Raw genomic sequence first — 18,192 nt, forward strand, 5'->3', positions numbered from 1 at the left:
AATTTTTCCAGTGATTAATAGTATAGATACCCAAAGAGTCAAACGGGAGCCTATTACTGAGACTTCGCTGTCCGTCCGTCCGTCTGTCACCAGGCTGTATCTCATGAACCGTGATAGCTAGACAGTTGAAATTTTCACAGATGATGTATTTCTGTTGCCGCTATAACAACAAATACTAAAAACAGAATAAAATCAATATTTAAGGGGGGCTCCCATACAACAAATAATTTTTTTTGCCGTTATTATAAATAATGGTAACGAACCCTTCGTGCGCGAGTCCGACTCGCACTTGGCCGGTTTTTGGAATTACCCATCAGTCTTAACTTTTGGGTATTATCCAAATATACCTCACTGAAAACTATAATTTATCAATAGTTTAGCAAGACAAGTATGACCTGACCTTATATTTCTTATAAATAAAATATATATAACTGTATGACTCAGCCTCCATCTGTCGCGCACTGAGCATGTTCAATTCAAACCAAGTCCATGTAAGGCAATGTTAGACTTATTCATTAATAAGGATGAACATATGGCTACATGGCGGTATCTCTCATTTGTATATTTTTATTACTATACACAAATGGTGATGAATTCCAATAAAATATAATAGTAGCTAATTTAAATATGTACTTTAGTTACTTATTAATATTATAGATACTCTGATAAAAAAAAAACTACTGAACAATAACATTATACTTTGTTTCTTAGATGCAAGAATTCATACATGTGCAATGAATTAATACAACAAAATACCTACAAGTGTACGTTAATATGAATGCACTTATATTATAATTATTATAGCTACATAATAATATAGCTACATAATAATATAGCTTATTAGTATGTTTTTACAGCATACACAAATGGTGATAAATTGCAATATAATTTAATTATAGGTACTTTGTTTTTTAGGTGTAGGCAATTTTATTATAGGTACTTTGTTTCATTCATTTGGAATTCATATATAATTAATACAACGAAATAAAAGTAAAAATATACCCGCCCGCCCCCTTATTCATAAAACTTTACGGGCCTGATTTAGTTAAATTATGTTTTATCTCATTCTTTCAAATACAGAAGTTAAAAAGAAAGACAAACGATTCATAGCTAATTCAGGCCAGTAACGTGTTTATGAATAACGCCATAGGCAATTAAAACTCTTAGATTGTATCCAAACAAGAATTTGGTCGATCTATTTCACATGTAGGTATCGTAAAGAGCAACTGAAATTTTGGTTAAGGTCAAATGAATACAATTGAACACTTCCTGTACTGTAACAGAAGTGCAGAGAGGCAACTGGTTATGAGTAGGTAGTTTAGGTGTCTACAAACTTTGTTAATTATAATTAGGTACAATTTGGCCTAGGTTTGCGTAAACAGTTCTTTGGCTAATAGGTACTTGTTAGAAGCAATTAAGAGAAAAACGAGTCAGTACAAAAATATACTAAAAAATCCTTTGTCAAAGCATTACTTAGCAGAATTTGCTTTCCAAATGACGTCACCTCTTCACAAAATTCGGGCATCTCCGCGTTTGCCGCTACTTTAGCTACTTACCAGGTCACCCGACTTAATACCGGTTAATGCCGGCTGCCGTTGAGGGCGCTGAGGTCGCCCGCATATCTTTGAAGGTTCCGACGGCCAGCCCTAGATGGCGTTACGGGTCTCGATTTAACTATGGTCATAGAAAATAAATGTTATTTATGTGGCGTTAATTATAACATTTGTTTTTGCTCGTATGTAATCAAAATAATTATCTATCCATCATAATTACGTAGGCTCATTTCTAAATTACTACCGTGGTATTCTTTTCCCACGTTAAAAATTTGATGTACCACTAGTAATGCCCTTTACTATGTATAACTATCGTCTACTTCCGGTCACTTTGTTGTGTGGTCATTGGGCCGTTTCACCCATCCCATGATTTTGGTTATTCTTTCTAAACCCCACTTTTGACCCTACAGGATGTAGTTCTTGTGATGTGTAACAGGTGGTGCTGCTAGTCGCACGGTCGATCGCTTAGTGACGTGACGTTTGCCGTGTCTGTGTTCTGTCAAAGTCATTTAATTCGAAATAATGCGTGGTTGTTTCAATTACTAATTTGATTCGTGTTAATTGTTATCGCCGTGGGTTCCGATTATTAGTTATCGTCGAATGCACGAAAGTGCACGTCATTAGTATCGCGATAAAGTTGTAAGCCGAGGTTGGTGGCCGCCATCTTACTCGCCGGCTGTGTTCATTCGTGCTGCGCCCATCTCTGCGATACCGAGCCAGTCAGTTGGCATTTTCGCGACTCGAGCGGAGGTGTCCTTAGTTTTTAGCTTTTAGGCTTATAATCTAAACACAAAAGTGCATAAAAATGACGACAAACATGCAGCAAGGAACGATTCTGGACGTTTTGAAGAAGAAAATGCGCCAGACTAAAGAGGAAATGGAGAAATATAAGGATGAGTGCGAGGAATATCACAAACGGTTACAAGTGGAAATAATGCGGAGAGAAGAAGTAAGAATTGTGTATTGTTACTGTGTATAGTGTTCTGTGTAATTCTAGTTTCAATGTGTAAATATTTGTGACAAGATTATCACAAGGAAATGTGGAAGTAATCACGTTCGGTTACTATCTACCTATAGTGAGTAATGTCCGGCCATACTTAGGTGTGCAGGCAACGTACGCATGCTTCCGTCCCTTTCAGATTCATCTCGCAAAAAAGAGATGGCGGACAATATTTTTCGTCTTCCTAAAATTTAGTGATGTCCAGAAAATAGAAACATGTTATCGACAATCCCAATTGTCTGTCGAGGTCTATCCTTGTGCCGTGAAATTAACCTTACATAATTGCCTGTTGAATGGTTCGTGCGGTTTTTATGTTACATGAACAGGTTTGGTTGCGTTGGAGGTCGTATAGGTACCGGTCTTTTGTGGCACATGTAGAGCGAGGCGACGGGTCCGCGAGCCGGCACCCTTTATGCATTCCTGTTGTTCGGACGTCCTCGGAGGGCCGCTGGCGCCGGGAAGGCGTGTCCAACCTCTTCGCCGTTATCGCCGTATGACGTAACCCTGTACGGCGACGATGTCCTACCGGCCAACACCTATGAACGGCGTACTTATCTTCTACCGTTCTTTAAATTTCAATTACAAAATACTTATTCTTCATACCTATTTTCAATTTCCTTAGAATGTACATGCCTTATCAGCTTACGTGTAATCAGACTTGCGATAAGACATACTGTTGGGTAATAAAGGTACATTAGTCTCTTAGGTGAAATGAATTTGGAAGGTTGGATGAGTCAAACCCAAATTAAGAGATGTGTAATGACCAACGCGTTTACTGTGGGCGTAAAAACTAACATTGAACTGTTTAGTGTTGTCATTACACTTTAAACTGCCATCGATGTCATGTCATGACCGATTAAGGAAAAGCAGTATTGAGATTCAAATGATTCAATACTTCCAGTAATAAAAGGGACGTATGACTGACATACTGCTTTTATGCAGAGAAAAAAACAACCACACTTATTCAATTTCTCGTTATAAATGCAAAATAAACTCGACCTCTATATATATATAATCATATTCATATTTGTCTCTAGTGTATAAAATACTTCAGAATCCCATTATTTCAAGTCTAACCCTGACAAGTTGAACTTGAAGGTTTTATCGTACAGCTTTGGTTACAATATTAAATTTCACAATCGTAGCGCACCGTTTGGCAGGGAGTTTACAAGCCCTTCGTGGCCGTACGCCGCCTATTGTATTACAATCCATTGGGCTTGCCATTGTCCTCATATCAATAGCCACTAGCCCTACGTTTCCCTATACCATCAAATTAAACAATGTTAAAATTTATTAGAAAGACTCATCCGGAACTAACTGCCGAAGGGAACAGGTTCATTCAAACCGAATCTGCGTTCATAGACCCCACCTCAGGCTATTTGACTAATGTGTATAAAATAGCCTAAAACATCAATTAGAGCCATGTTCGAGTTCAAGGTGACGAGACAGTCCAGCGTCACGAGGTAATAAACACTTATGTGAGCTTACGTGTAACTTTTTTACTCCAATCGGACTCCGATCAGGTTTTATCAGATCGTTCTATTTACTGCCTCTGTTCATTGCTTAAAAGAAAGTTAAAAAAGATGATTGTTTATGGTCTATAAATAGAGGCCACGCACCGATGACGACACAGGATAAAAGGAGGAGAAACTGGGACTCGTTAGCGCTTCCTCGCAGGCAAGGACGCGTGATGTCATGAATATGTCGGCGCGACACTTGTCACATACCTAATATAAATAATTCTAGCTGATCATTACTGCCACAGCTCTAATTAAATTTTAACGAAATAAATGAAAGTACCTATAGCGCTTATTTTTGTAGACAGCTGTAACATTCATTGTTAAGGTCACTAAGTTTAATGACACGTTGACCGAGGAAAATATCAAAATTTGGGTTTATATGTAAGAAAAAAAATCCGCGATCTGTTAAAACTTCTTGTAGGAATGTTTTTGTGGAAAAATCCTTAAAGGAATTTTGTATAAACAGTCGCCGGTTGGAATAAATCAGTCCTAATTCGGCAGTTGGTAGTATAGCGATCAGTATGCCACTGTCGTGCCGTGAATTCGAAACACGTGTATTGTGTAGACGTTTAACAATGCGACTTTGGCAATGCGGACACGCACAGGCTTCGATGCCAAAGACATGTGTACCCTTTTGCACCTTACGGTATTGTAATAAGGGTTTAAAAATGATTAGTTAGATTTCACAACACAATGAGTGACTAATCGTGAACTTTATTACTAAGGTAAAAAAGTCTTCTAGTGGGAAATAATCCATGTTCGTTTTTGCAAGATATTGCTTTACCGGTAATCACTAAAAATCGTTTAGTACATCTTGTATGCAACAATTTCTAGAATGTCTTGAGCTTTTTGTTCTCTTCACTCGATAAAATTGAATATTTTTATCATAAAATACCACGCGCGATTGTTTATGGTTATCGATACTACACGCCTCACTAGCGTTGTTAATTTGTATGAAATTGGAGCAATTAATAATTATTACGCAACATGCCTACGTTTTCTGTGAAGGATAATTCAGATGAATATTCTAGACATGCTCATTTGCCTGGATGTGTAAGGAATCTTATAATATGTAAGATTATAATTATACGATTGTTGGTAGTTTTACCTTATTTGGCATAATAAGCGCAATGGACATATTCGTACCGTAATGATTGATGTAAATGTCAACTCGTTAATATTATTTATTGTCGCTATAAATGTCAATAGTATTCGGTTACTGTTTCAACATAGGTACCTTTATCGTTGTGGGTTTAAGCTTTTTAAGGTAGGTTAGTAATCGAATCGGATGTCTGAAGTTTTGATTTATGGAGCTGGGCTGGGAGTTACTGTATGTAGGTTAACAGGTACTTAAACTTACGTAATTTCCATGTTGAGATTTAAGAGAAAGCCTTATAGTTATACATGATTGTGTCGTATGTTATACATGTAAGGTTCATAGGGAGGGGGGGGGGGGGGGAGGGTATCTTGAAAATACTTCGGAAGCAGGGTAATTTTGAAAATGGTAAATGTCACCTAAACCTAAACACTTTCTAGTGTAACAACAGTAATCAAGATGTCTTGGTAAGCCTTGCAGTAGCGTAAGTGTTGCTAAAGTATGAAATACTCCTGGTTTTATAGATAATACTTACATACATATTTGTCATTTGTAAAATAAACCCGTTTTCAAAATTATCCTTATGGTTACTTAATATAACTGTATGCCATATTCCAAAAACTGTTAAGCAGCTTTTAGCATCAGCGGTGGCATCATGTTTCTATTTTTATCACGTGTCACTATTCCCGTCACTTTCGCGCTTACATACTTGTTAGAACCTGACAGGCATGGTGACAAATGATAAAGTGCCGACCATCTTAGCCCTATAGCTAGTTGTAAAGCGCTAAACAGTAGATAAAATATAATAATATTACTAAGTCATTAACCTCCATTCCAGGCTGAGTCTGAGGTTGCCGCCCTCAACCGACGCATCCAACTGCTGGAGGAGGACCTCGAGAGGTCCGAGGAGCGTCTCGCCACCGCCACCGCCAAGCTCGCGGAGGCCAGCCAGGCCGCCGATGAGTCCGAACGGTGAGTCGAACAACAAAGCTGATGTTAGATTAAACATATGTCTCTTTCTGACAAGTTAGTAGGCCCATTTTCTGGCAGAAGGATACGTTTTGGAGGGTGTCTTAAATATGTTTTGTGGCTAGGTTTTACGAATGCTGTTAATATCTTGTTTTTTTTTTTAATAACCTGAATACTAGTAGCCATTTAAGCCAAATCCTATATAAAAAAATAGAGACGGGTAAAACCTATGCTGCCGCCATCTATAAAAACCTTTGACAATTGCCAACCCTATTAAAATCTTATTACAATCGACGTGGGCCTTTTGCAAGAAAATGGCATAAATTCAGAAGAAAAACAAACACATTTGCCTCCATATTACTTACGAGGATTTTTAGCAATCATTATTAGAGAGTGAATCGTTCGCCATTTTACAATCGTTTATTTTATTATTTTAATATAACTAGATAACATGATGTAGGAGAGAGGCAAAATCATTTTGTTTAGGCACTAGTTGTGTCAATCCGAAAACAGTTTTAGTTCAATATTGACACAGTTCAAGTGTTAGTTGGTCGGATTTCCGACAGTGACTAAACAGTATGTTTGCGTCAGAAAACCTTATCTCAACTCAAAGAAATGCCACCTGTTTCAAAACCGTTCTAAAGAGCAGCCATACAACAAGGTTTTAATGCCTACAAAACATATAAATACGGACTCTGACAGTGATTTTTTATAAAACCTTTTTGTACGGCTTCCAAGTTCAACTGTAAATGGATTAGCCCTTTGAGTTTTTGTGTGCATGAGTGCTTTCGTTTTTATTTTCGCCCATAACCACCATATTTCTAGACCAAATGAAAAATAGTGTTAAAAGCCACTTTATCGATATCGATGTTTGTAACACGCATGTGTTTGACCCCGCACTAACCAGAATACGCAAGGCGCTGGAGAACCGAACCAACATGGAGGATGACCGCGTGGCCATCTTGGAAGCCCAGTTGGCGCAGGCGAAGCTCATCGCCGAGGAGTCGGACAAAAAATACGAAGAGGTGAACGCTTATCATCGTCATTATTGAACCAGAGACAATCAGTAATATCAGGACAGTATTTTTTAAAGTGTACGGGCGGCTGATTAGCCTACCTTTTTTATGAAATGCTGATACTTTGTACTTTTTTAGAAAAATACGCCCACATATTCAATACAGTCGCAGTTACTGTTTGTCTATATTTTTCATTTTTAGCCTAAGGTATAACTGAGCTCAAAAATACAGTTCTGTAGAAAAAACAAGTGTGACTGGTCCGAGTTCCGCCATTTTCCGTGATTTGTGATATTCATTAGCTAGAATAGGTTCATGTGTATTTATGGGCTTTTTAAAGAATGTAATGTTAAACCCCATACCGTTACTTACTATAATTCGTCTTGATGACTGTTGTGACCATCATGCGTCTAGTCATCAACTGTCAATGATCACAAACACAGATAACGAAGAGCGTGATGTAACTGCCGTGTTTACTAATAATTGATGTATATCGCGTTATGTCACCAGTGTCGTGACTCGGGTATTCAGTGTACATTACATTCTCCTATTATAATTATAAGGCTACACGAATTTCACCCTTTGAACGCCTCGCCTATTATATACAACGCGCGCCATCGCAAATCTTTTTGGAATGCACGGATAATCTTTAACTGCAACCGTGCGCGTCTGTGGCCGTCTTTGGCATTAATAATTATTACCCCAAAATATATCATTGCGATATAAAATTCGCATAGCCTTATAGCATCATAGTTGACATTTAGATACTTATGTCCATGTTTTGCATTCAGAAAATAATATACTAATATGGTGTAAATGCAAAACTGGATTTAAGTTTTTAAATGTCAATCTTAGTGTTGCAAAATACGTATGTTTATTTTGCAGTACTGTGTCTTACCGTTCCGTAGAATACTGATTCTGATCATTATGTGTTAAGAATTTGTAATGGGCATTAACAGTTATATTTACCGCAATTGTAAAAATCTGAAAGACAGAACCATCTTACAATGTGTTTCGAAATAGAACAGTCATGGCTACCGTTTGCGGTTTCAATACATAAGTTAATGCTCGTTGCAAAGTATTTCCTTTACAGCTGTATCCAGTCGGACGAGTCGCTTTGTGTGTTTCTTCCGTTGCATGTCTAACTCTTGGGTCTCCCTTGGAAATCTTTAGGTTCATCCATTTACATACAAAATCTCAAGCAAAAAGCGTGATGACGATTTTTGGTAGGATTTTCTGGTTACTGATGTTGTTTTGGATGTAGCGCCCGCAAGGTCCTCGAGAACAAGTCCCTGACTGATGAGGAGCGTATGGATGCCCTGGAAAACCAGCTGAAGGAAGCCAGGTTCCTTGCTGAGGAGGCCGACAAGAAATACGATGAGGTCTTTATTCGATGTCGTTTGGGTTGCGCTTGTGTGGAGATTTCCCCTTCGAAAATCCCTCCCATTGATGTCTCAGTAACTCATGACAGACTAATCCAAATTTAGTTTTGTTTGACACTAACATTTAATACGACCTAGTAACAAACGACGGTTGCATTCCCTAATTGACGTGTTCTGTAGCATGACGCTGTCTTTTATATCACGTTTTCACGTGATTAGATATTGGATTTTCAAACAGATATCAATAATTGGAAACAGATGGAGTGGCCAGATGGTCCGTCCTAATTTCTCTGACACTGTCCCGTAGAAGGAGCCGTGTCGTGTCGCCTGATCTTGGCTTTCGCCGTAAAAGGCGCGACAGGCCTCGGTCGCATGTCGTTACATAAGCTTTACTTCCATATACGCAGTCGCTCAAGACCGAACGTGATAAGATACCCGTAATTACTATACTCAGCAACTGTAATTCAAGTCCAAAAATGTTGCCAACGCGCAACGTGTAGACATATTTTTTTGTAATGTTGAATTTACAATCGGGAAAAGCTGCGTCAGTAACTTAATTTTGATGGAGCTATAAATTATTGTAATCAATTGGAATTATTCCATTTTGTTACAAATATTCGCAGTGATAAAATTTAATTTAATTGCTAAAATGGCTCATAAATAACAGCAGTAAGTGACAACGTATTTTTTGGACTGAAGATTTCAGTATGATTACGTCCTAATTTAGGTCTCAGCGACTTGTGTGTTGGACTTGAGTTTTTTTTTAAATATCGATGGCTGACTTTTGGGTTTTGATGTCCAGGTGGCCCGTAAGCTGGCCATGGTAGAGGCTGACTTGGAGCGTGCCGAGGAGCGCGCTGAGGCCGGCGAATCGTAGGTTTCCAATCTCGGACCCCCGCACTTCATATTGTTTGGTTGCAAGCGAAATTCAATCAAATCATCCTCGAATTTGCATACCAAGCAATACAGAGCTAGAGGGGAATTCTGAGAAGAGTTTTTGCGCCGTTCTGCATGGTTGTTGATTAGAATTCCTAACGCACCGTAACCCGATCTATAACTACATTAGTATTTTAACATAGGTTCACCGTTTTTATTGCATGTCCCATTTTAGGTCGAGCCAGCGTACGAGACATTTATTTTTACATTTAATTTGCATCGTTAAGTGTCATCGCACACGGTTTTTTGCATCAATACGGCACATTGATAAAATTGCCCCAGATGATCGCGAGTTAACATCAATTTAGTAGTACATACTCAGAATACATTGCTGTATCTTTGCATAAAATTGCCATGTGCGATGGCGATAAGGTGTTGTTCCATTTCATTTTCTTAAGTGGCAACACCGCCTTTTTTAAGTACGGTCCAGGGTCGTTTACGTCCGTAACGCGACTTAAATGACACTGTGCCTATAGATAACCAAAACAAGGGTTGCCCCATCTCATGGATATTTCTTTACGTTAACTATCATGTCCATGTGTCAACTAAACTTCTTCAGTGTGTGTACCGTAGTGGCTATAGGCTAGGCCAGGAAATATGTGTGGTATAGGGCAATTTTGTTTTCAGATATGCACGGCATTACACCAGAATTACTGGCCGTATGCGTGCCGCACATATACAAGCGCACACATCACATAGTAATCACTTTAAAGCACTAGATAGCACATAGATATTTTTTATAATGTTTACAAAAAGTAAAATTTAGAGCTAAATGTTTTGGGACAACCCTCGTTTATTCTTACGCCGCCGCCCTCGACTAAGCTTGTGTTTTTTTCGCTTCGCTTTTTTTTAGCATAGCGATTCCGTCCTAGCACCTTTTATATGTCACATCGCCTATAACCTTTATCCCTATAGCATAACCCCATCCTTAGATCCTTTGCACATGAGTTGGCGCATAGCACCGCCACTGCACACAGCGGGTCGAGAGCGGCGCGCTCAAACGTAACGTAGCGTAGTGTGTGTTGTGTGTGCGTGTACTAACGCGGCCGGCCGCAGGTGGCGCGCAAGCTCGTTATGATGGAGCAGGACCTCGAACGCGCCGAGGAGCGGGCCGACCAGAGCGATAGGTAAGTGGAAAAGACACTTAACCGACCTTATGTCGATAGGATAAGGTTGAAGGTTCATTGTGTCTGTGCTGTTACGTTTCACACGCCTTAAACATACATTAGTGCATTATGCACTGGACGATACAATAAAAGCAGAAGGTGCACAGTAATGTGTTCAATTTTGAAAGCAAGTTATCTTATACATACAATTCTGCAAGTTGAAACCGGATATTATTGCGAGTGGACCGCCAATTGCCTTCTGCATAAAATTAAACTTTCTAAAATAAAATAATAAAATTAAAATCTCACTACGCGCATTGAGTAACTAGAAAACAGTAGTTTTGGATCTACGAAATCCTTCATAAAATTAGCATTTTAGTGGTATTATTAATACGTGTGATAGATGTTGTATTCCAAATAAATGCTTAGAATATAGAGAATATTGCGTGATCGTTATTTTCACGTGAATGAGGTAATAAAAAGCAAAGATTTACGTTTAATATAATTTAAATTACGTTGTCCAAGTTGAAGGATTCTAATTAATCTTTACTTTGAATCACCAATTTAAATGCATGATCATGTTGATGGTTTGTATTTATTTTTATTTAAACATTGTACATATAAATATTGTATAATAATTTTTATCAGTCGGAGAGTCAGAGAATTAGAATTGAATTTTCAGATATGACTGAAAAAAAGTTGAGAATGTTTAAATTGTAATAAATGTTAACTGTCAACGATATATATTCAACTTTAACCAGCACGCTTTTTGATTTCACTAGTTTGTATTTGCTCTAGATATTAAATTAAAATATTTAGGTCATCAGTAGGCATCGGAGTTTTTATCGCATGGTAAGACTAATAGCGGTGGTGGCCGAGTGGATATGACGTTCGACTTTCAATCCGGAGGTCGCGGGTTCAAATCCTGGCTCGTACCAATGAGTTTTTCGGAACTTATGTACGAAATATCATTTGATATTTACCACCAGCTTTTCGGTGAAGGAAAACATCGTGAGGAAACCTGCATACATCTGCGAAAGAAATTCAAAAGGTGTATGTGAAGTCCCCAATCCGCATTGGGCTAGCGTGGGGACTATAGCCCGAGCCCTCTCGCGCATGAGAGGAGGCCTGTGCCCAGCAGTGGGACGTATATAGGCTGAATTATTATAAGACTAATAGCGAGGTGTGGAGTCGACATTAGCAATAAAATTCAACTCATATTCATACTCATTCACTTATTTAATTAGTGATTTTAATTTTACAAGGACAAGAATGTTTGTAAATGATCCTTTAATTTTGTCTTTCAGGATATAAATATTACTAATAAAAAATAATGACCATTTTTATGTATTGATTAATTTACATTCATATTATTTTTACCTCTTTTAATATACATATTGCTTTTTTATGAAATTTCGTAATATAATCAATACATAAAATTGTAATTATTCTTATTTGTAATATTTATATATTCAAAGACAAAATCAAAGTATAGTATATAACTCGTCAAAGTTCTAGTTCTTGGTTATAAAATTAAAATAATAATAATAAATAAATATTATAGGACATTTTTACACAAATTGACTAAGTCCCACAGTAAGCTCAATAAGGCTTGTGTTGAGGGTACTTATTAAACAACGATATATATATATGATAATTATATAAATATTTATAAATACTTAAATACATAGAAAACACCCATGACTCAGGAACAAATATCCATGCTCATCACACGAATAAATACCCTTACCAGGATTTGAACCCGGGACCATCAGCTTCATAGGCAGGGTCAATACCCACTAGGCCAGACCGGTCGTCTGAAATCACTTATTGAATAGATGAATGAGTATGAATATGAATTGAATTTTATTGCTTATGTCGACTCCATAGCTCGCTTTTAGTCGTACTATGCGATAAAAACTCCGATGCCTAGTCATCAGTACGTCCTTAAATTGTTATTGATTGACTAGCCCTTTGTTGTGAAAGAGTCGACTATATATGACAACTTGAATACAATGGTCAGTCCAAGAAAAAAATATCTCTAGAGGCCTTACACTTTATTAGTGTTTTTGAAAACCGACCTGATTTTGCGATTACATTTGGCATTGTTAATGTATTAATTCACTGTCATACATTGACACAAATGAAATATTAAAATATTAATTATGGTAAATTTTTCGCTGATTCCCAATAGTTTTCCCATAAGGAAAGAGGCAAGTGCAATCACGGCCGAAGCAACCCAACACTTACGTCATATTTGTATTCTAAAGTAGCCATAATTGCCTCAATGGGGCACTTGCCCCCACTTTCCTTAAATACTGGAGTTTCCTCCATCTGCAAAAAATGTGGATACAAATACTTTAAATGGGACTCGTGACATGATATTTTCTGATGTGGCTCCCTAACGTTTCCAGCAAAATCGTCGAGCTTGAGGAGGAGCTCCGTGTCGTCGGTAACAACCTGAAGTCCCTGGAGGTCTCCGAGGAAAAGGTACCTTATGTTATCCAAATATTATCATTCCTTGATCTGTATAATATATACAAGGAAATCTAAGCGTGCGTTAAAAACAATGCGTATTCTTATATGTCAAATTCTTGTACCAGTCTGAAGTAGGCATTTAAACATTTAAGGTTGAATTTTAAAACTATCACATGTCTTTTAATAACTTTTTGTTGTCGATTCAACCAAATACCAAGGACTACTTAAATTAAAAATACGAAAATGGAGTCAATGAAATGGTAAATGACTATGATAATATAACATTGAAAGTTTGATATCTTTTTATAGTGTATTTATGAAATTCTAAAGATAGATAGCTACACTGTGCAACAAGTCAAAGTAGGTCACAGCCGATCAACATATTTATAATTCGATAGTCGGATATAATAATAATAATAATAATAAACCTTTTTATTCCTTAAATAAAGTATACAATATATTAAAGACATTTGTTTCTTTAAATTGTTGAAACTATGAAGAGTATGTATATGAATATTTGATGTTTTATTTAAGGTCCCGTTCGGGTAAAGGTCTCCTCCAAATTTTTCCAGACACTTCGGTCTTTGGCTTTCTCTGTCCAGTTTGTACCGGCTACTTGATATATCTCATCTGCCCACCGTTCTTTTGGCCTTCCTTGTTTTCTCTTGCCTACTGGACCTTTCCAAGTTGTCGCTTTTAGTGTCCATCTTTTGTCAGAGTAGCGAGCTATGTGGCCTGCCCACTTCCATTTGAGGCGTTTAGCATGTTGTAAAGCGTCTATAACATTTGTTTTATTTCTAATGTCAATGTTTCTTTTCTTGTCTTTAAGTTTGATGTTCAGGATGCTCCGCTCCATAGCTCGTTGACAAATTTGAATTTTATGTTTTGTTTCTTCATTGTATATCCAGGTTTGGCTTGCATAGGTGAGGCAAGGAAGGAGGCACGAGTCCATAATCTTCTTTTTAGTTAAAAGAGGGAGACTAGATTTAAGTACTTCCTTGTAGGACCAGAACTTGTTCCATGAAAGGGTGATTCTTCGATCCAGCTCATCTATGTCTCTTGACTTTTTGAAAGATATCAGCTTCCCTAGGTATATATACTGATCTTCATAGTCTAGTTGTGTTCCATCAATCAATATAGGTGTCTTTTTACTATTAGTAATAATTTTTGTTTTGGAAGCATTAAGTCTTAGTCCAATATTGTTGCTAGCGGTGCTCAGTTCTTGTATCATATCTTTTAGTTGTTTTGCGGTTTCCGAGAAAATAGCTATATCGTCTGCAAAACGTAAATTGCTAAGAAATTTACCATCAACGTAGATACCTTTTTTATTCCATTTCAAGGTTTTCATAATGTCTTGCAGGACTGCAATGAAAAGTTTTGGTGACAGGGGGTCGCCCTGCTTTACACCTCTACATATTTTTATTTCTGGGCCTAGTCTATCCAACTTCACTCTGCTAACACTGTTACTATAAATGTTTTTTATTATTTCTATGTATTGTTTAGGTATATTCTGATGTTCTAATGCCTTCCATATGCTTTCATGGGATATTGAGTCAAAAGCCTTGGTATAATCGATAAACGCAATGTAAAGGGGTTTTTTTAGCTCCTCAAAATTTTCTATAATTTGTTGTGTTGTGTGAATATGATCGATGGTACAGTAGTTTTTTCTAAACCCCGCTTGCTCAATGGGCTGGTGTTGTTCGATGTTAGCCTCTAATCTCTTTTCTATGCATGATGCGAATAGTTTATAGAGTGTCGGTAGTAGGCTGATTGGACGATAGTTGCTCACATCCTTCGGGTCTCCTTTTTTGTAAAGTAGTATTATTCTTGATTCTGCCCAGTTTGATGGTATTTTGCTGTCTCGCAATATTTTATTGAATAATAGGGTCAATGGTGTTACTAAAAGATATTTTCCTATTTTTATACTTTCATTTGGAATGTTATCTTGGCCAGGGCTTTTATAATTTTTCAGGTTTTTAATTCTTTCAATAATTTCCTGTTCATCAAAAAGCTTAATTGAAGCTGTAGGTGCAGGTGTTGAAGTCTGGCATGTTTTAGAACTATGGTTGTGATCATGGTACAGGTTCCTATAGAATTCTGTAGCTATATTAACTATCTCCATTCTTGACTGTTGCTTTTTTACTACTGTATTTGTAGCTAGGTTTGGTATCCATTCCTTAGCCGTTGTCAGTTGTTTGTACGCTTTTTTCAAGCTGCCTGTTGTAGAAATATGTTTTTCTATGATTTGTTGTCTATGGTTAATATAGTCTTTTTTTGCTAACTTGTTAGTTTCTTTATAGAGTCTAGATAATTTCTCCCGATCACTATTGGTTTTTGGCTTCTTCTTCAGTAGCTCTGAACGTTTTTTTATCATGTTTCTAGTTTCTGCAGAGAAGATAGTGTGTTGCTTGTGTGTTTTAACTAGTGCTGTGTCACTAAGACTGTTGCTGATAGCTTTTTCAATTTTTTTGTAGTATGTATTTATGTCCTCAGTTTCGATTAGTTGCAAGTTCTCTACTTCTTTTTCTAATGATTTCAAAAAAAAAATTTGTCCTTCTTCATTATTCAGTTGAGATGTGGTGTTGTTGAAGTGTTTTCTACTTAGGCCCCTTGCTTTAAGTAAATATGTTCCTCGTACAAGTCTGTGGTCACTGGAGTAGTTCGGTATATTTATAATTTCTATGTTTGTAAACTGTCTGGTACAATTGCTCAGCATATAATCAATTTGATTTTTATGTAGCCCATTTGGTGAAACCCATGTCCATAGGGTCTTTTCCTTTTTAATAAACTGGGAGTTAAGGATTTTTAAGTTTTTTTCCAAGGCATATTGTAAGAGTGTCTCACCTCTATGGTTTCTGGATCCATAGCAAAAAGGACCCATAACACTTTCTTCTCCTGGTTTTCTTTTTCCAATTTTTGCATTGAAATCCCCCATTAGAATAATATTCTTACTTGTAAGGTCCTCTGTAGCTCTTAGTTGTTCATAGAATTGTTTGATTTCGTTATCTGAGGCGTCTGATGTTGGTGCATAGGCTTGTATTAGGGAAATTTCTGTTTCATTGAACTTTAAGTTTAAAATGCAAACTCTCTCTGATATTCCATTGTAGCTCAGTATATTTTTTTTAAATTTACTTCTGATTAGGAAACCTACTCCATACCTTCCTTGTGTTTGACCCGTATGGCAAAATATATAGTCTTCATCTTCTAGAATCTTATTTTCCGATCTTCTAACTTCTGATAGTCCCACTATATCATGTTTAATGTTAGTTAGGGCTTCTCTGAGTAATAACATTCTTTGAGGTGACAGTAAAGATCTCACATTGTATGTGCAGATATGTATTGTTGGAGGGTTTTGGTCTCGTACTCCCTCGGGGACCGGCCGTGTTGGGAGACCATTATGATTTTGTGCTTTGTAGGGTTGTGTTTTTCCGGTTTCTGGCGGTGTTGTGCTAGTTTGTGTACATGTGTTTTTCAGATATTTGGTTTGATTTCTCTCGCATAATTTGAAAGGCATCTTTTTTTTGCACTTTTGGAGTGTTTTGACTTTGAAAATGGTTTTGAAATTGGCTTTTTGGGCTCGGAGTTGCTGGTCGTTTTCTCTTTTCGCTGTCCTTTTTAGCACATACCTCTTTTTCTTTTCTTTGTTGTAGAGCAATTCTTGTTAGGTCTTGGGTAATGTATGTATTAGTTTTCATCTTCTTTTTATTTTTTAAAATTTGAATCTTTTTCTGGAGAGTCGTGGTGGCTAGTAGGATTGGTCTATTTTTGCTTCCGTCTTGACTTTTTTTGCCCAGCCTTTGAAGTCTGTCAATTTCCTCACTTCCGAGATTCACATCTAGCTTGCTTATCGTTGAAATAACCAGGGTTTTTAAACTTTCGTGGTTTTCTTCCTCTGGCTCAGTCAGTCCGTGGATAAGAAGGTTGTTTCGTTTACTGTTTGCTTCAAGAAACTTCACCCGATCAACATATTTATAATTCGATAGTCGGATATAGCACAGGACAATGATCTCTAGGCAGTGTTAGCTCACACTGAAATCTTGTCTTTAATGCGCGCTTAGATTGCCAATGTACCTACAGTAGGTAGGTTTCCGAACGCGACTTCTTAATAAACAAAGTATATAGAAAATTTTCATTGCACTGAATGTTAAATAAGTAAAATAAGACATAATTTTCTAAATCGGGTTTAACGTTTTACATTAGATTTTTTTGTAATGCATTCTAGATACAGCGTTTTGAAATCTATTTACAAGTGGAGCTCTAATGTTATTGTTAGTTGCTCTACATGAAACCACCCAATTATATATTGTTTTTTCACCTCGCCGGTGGAAAAACACCTTGTTATCTTTTGACCAATGTTTTGGACAAGAGTCATTTATATAGAGTCCCCTAATAATGTACAATTTTAAGATTATGATGCACCAACCAAAATTATCCATTGGAGGTCTTATCTTTTACAAACTCTAACATACCTAATATTTGTAGAACGATTGTAAATGCAGAGATTATGTAAACTAACTTGTTAGGGTATATCAAATAAGCTATACGAGTTCAATAACTAAGCTGACAATTTAATACAGGCCAACCAACGCGAGGAGGAGTACAAAAATCAGATCAAAACCCTCACCACCCGCCTAAAGGAGGTGTGAATGCGACCAGACCGTCGACTGATCGCTTGCCTAACTGCATACTGCCTCACTGTAGCGTGTTTTCTGTGCCTGATTCACATACAAAATGAAAAACGCTGAGGTTTGATGTGGCATCAAAAACGACGCGTAACGATTCTGGTATGCGGATTGACCACATGGTGCGTTAGCGAATGTCAATCAGGCATAGAACGTAGTGCGTCTTAAAACTTTTCGTATAACGTTACCCTCCTCTCACTTTTTATTTGACTGTTGTTGTTTTCTTTCTCTAGCGTTCTAATCTAGTGTACATCCGTTGTTTTCTACGCGCGGCGTTGCCAAAAACACTGTAACATAAGGCAACGCTGTGTGTGCATGAAGTTTCGTTTTTGTGTTGTGTTTTTTTCGTTAATAAGTAACAATCGCAGGCTACGCAAAGAGAAGAGACGTTCGAGGGGCAGGTGAAACTTCTGGACGCACAACTGAGAGAGGTAAACCGCGGTCTAGCAGTAGATAG

At 37.3% G+C, this 18,192-nt stretch overlaps 1 protein-coding gene across 31 annotated transcripts in view; it reads left to right on the top strand.

The window, feature by feature from the left end:
* The window catches only part of LOC133527280 (tropomyosin-2), a 51,850-nt gene that overhangs the window by 17,882 nt on the left and 15,776 nt on the right, over nucleotides 1–18,192 (top strand). For 7 of the 31 annotated variants that reach the window (XM_061864226.1, XM_061864243.1, XM_061864240.1 and 4 more), the window contains 5 exons: nucleotides 6,008–6,141; nucleotides 8,416–8,533; nucleotides 9,336–9,406; nucleotides 12,990–13,065; nucleotides 17,631–17,693. In XM_061864226.1, coding sequence (XP_061720210.1) covers nucleotides 6,008–6,141; nucleotides 8,416–8,533; nucleotides 9,336–9,406; nucleotides 12,990–13,065; nucleotides 17,631–17,693 — 462 coding nt within the window. The other 24 variants (XM_061864236.1, XM_061864221.1, XM_061864229.1 and 21 more) reach the window with 13 other exon arrangements.

The sequence above is a fragment of the Cydia pomonella genome, chromosome 17 (genome assembly GCF_033807575.1).
Source record: "Cydia pomonella isolate Wapato2018A chromosome 17, ilCydPomo1, whole genome shotgun sequence".
Lineage (NCBI taxonomy): Eukaryota > Metazoa > Arthropoda > Insecta > Lepidoptera > Tortricidae > Cydia > Cydia pomonella.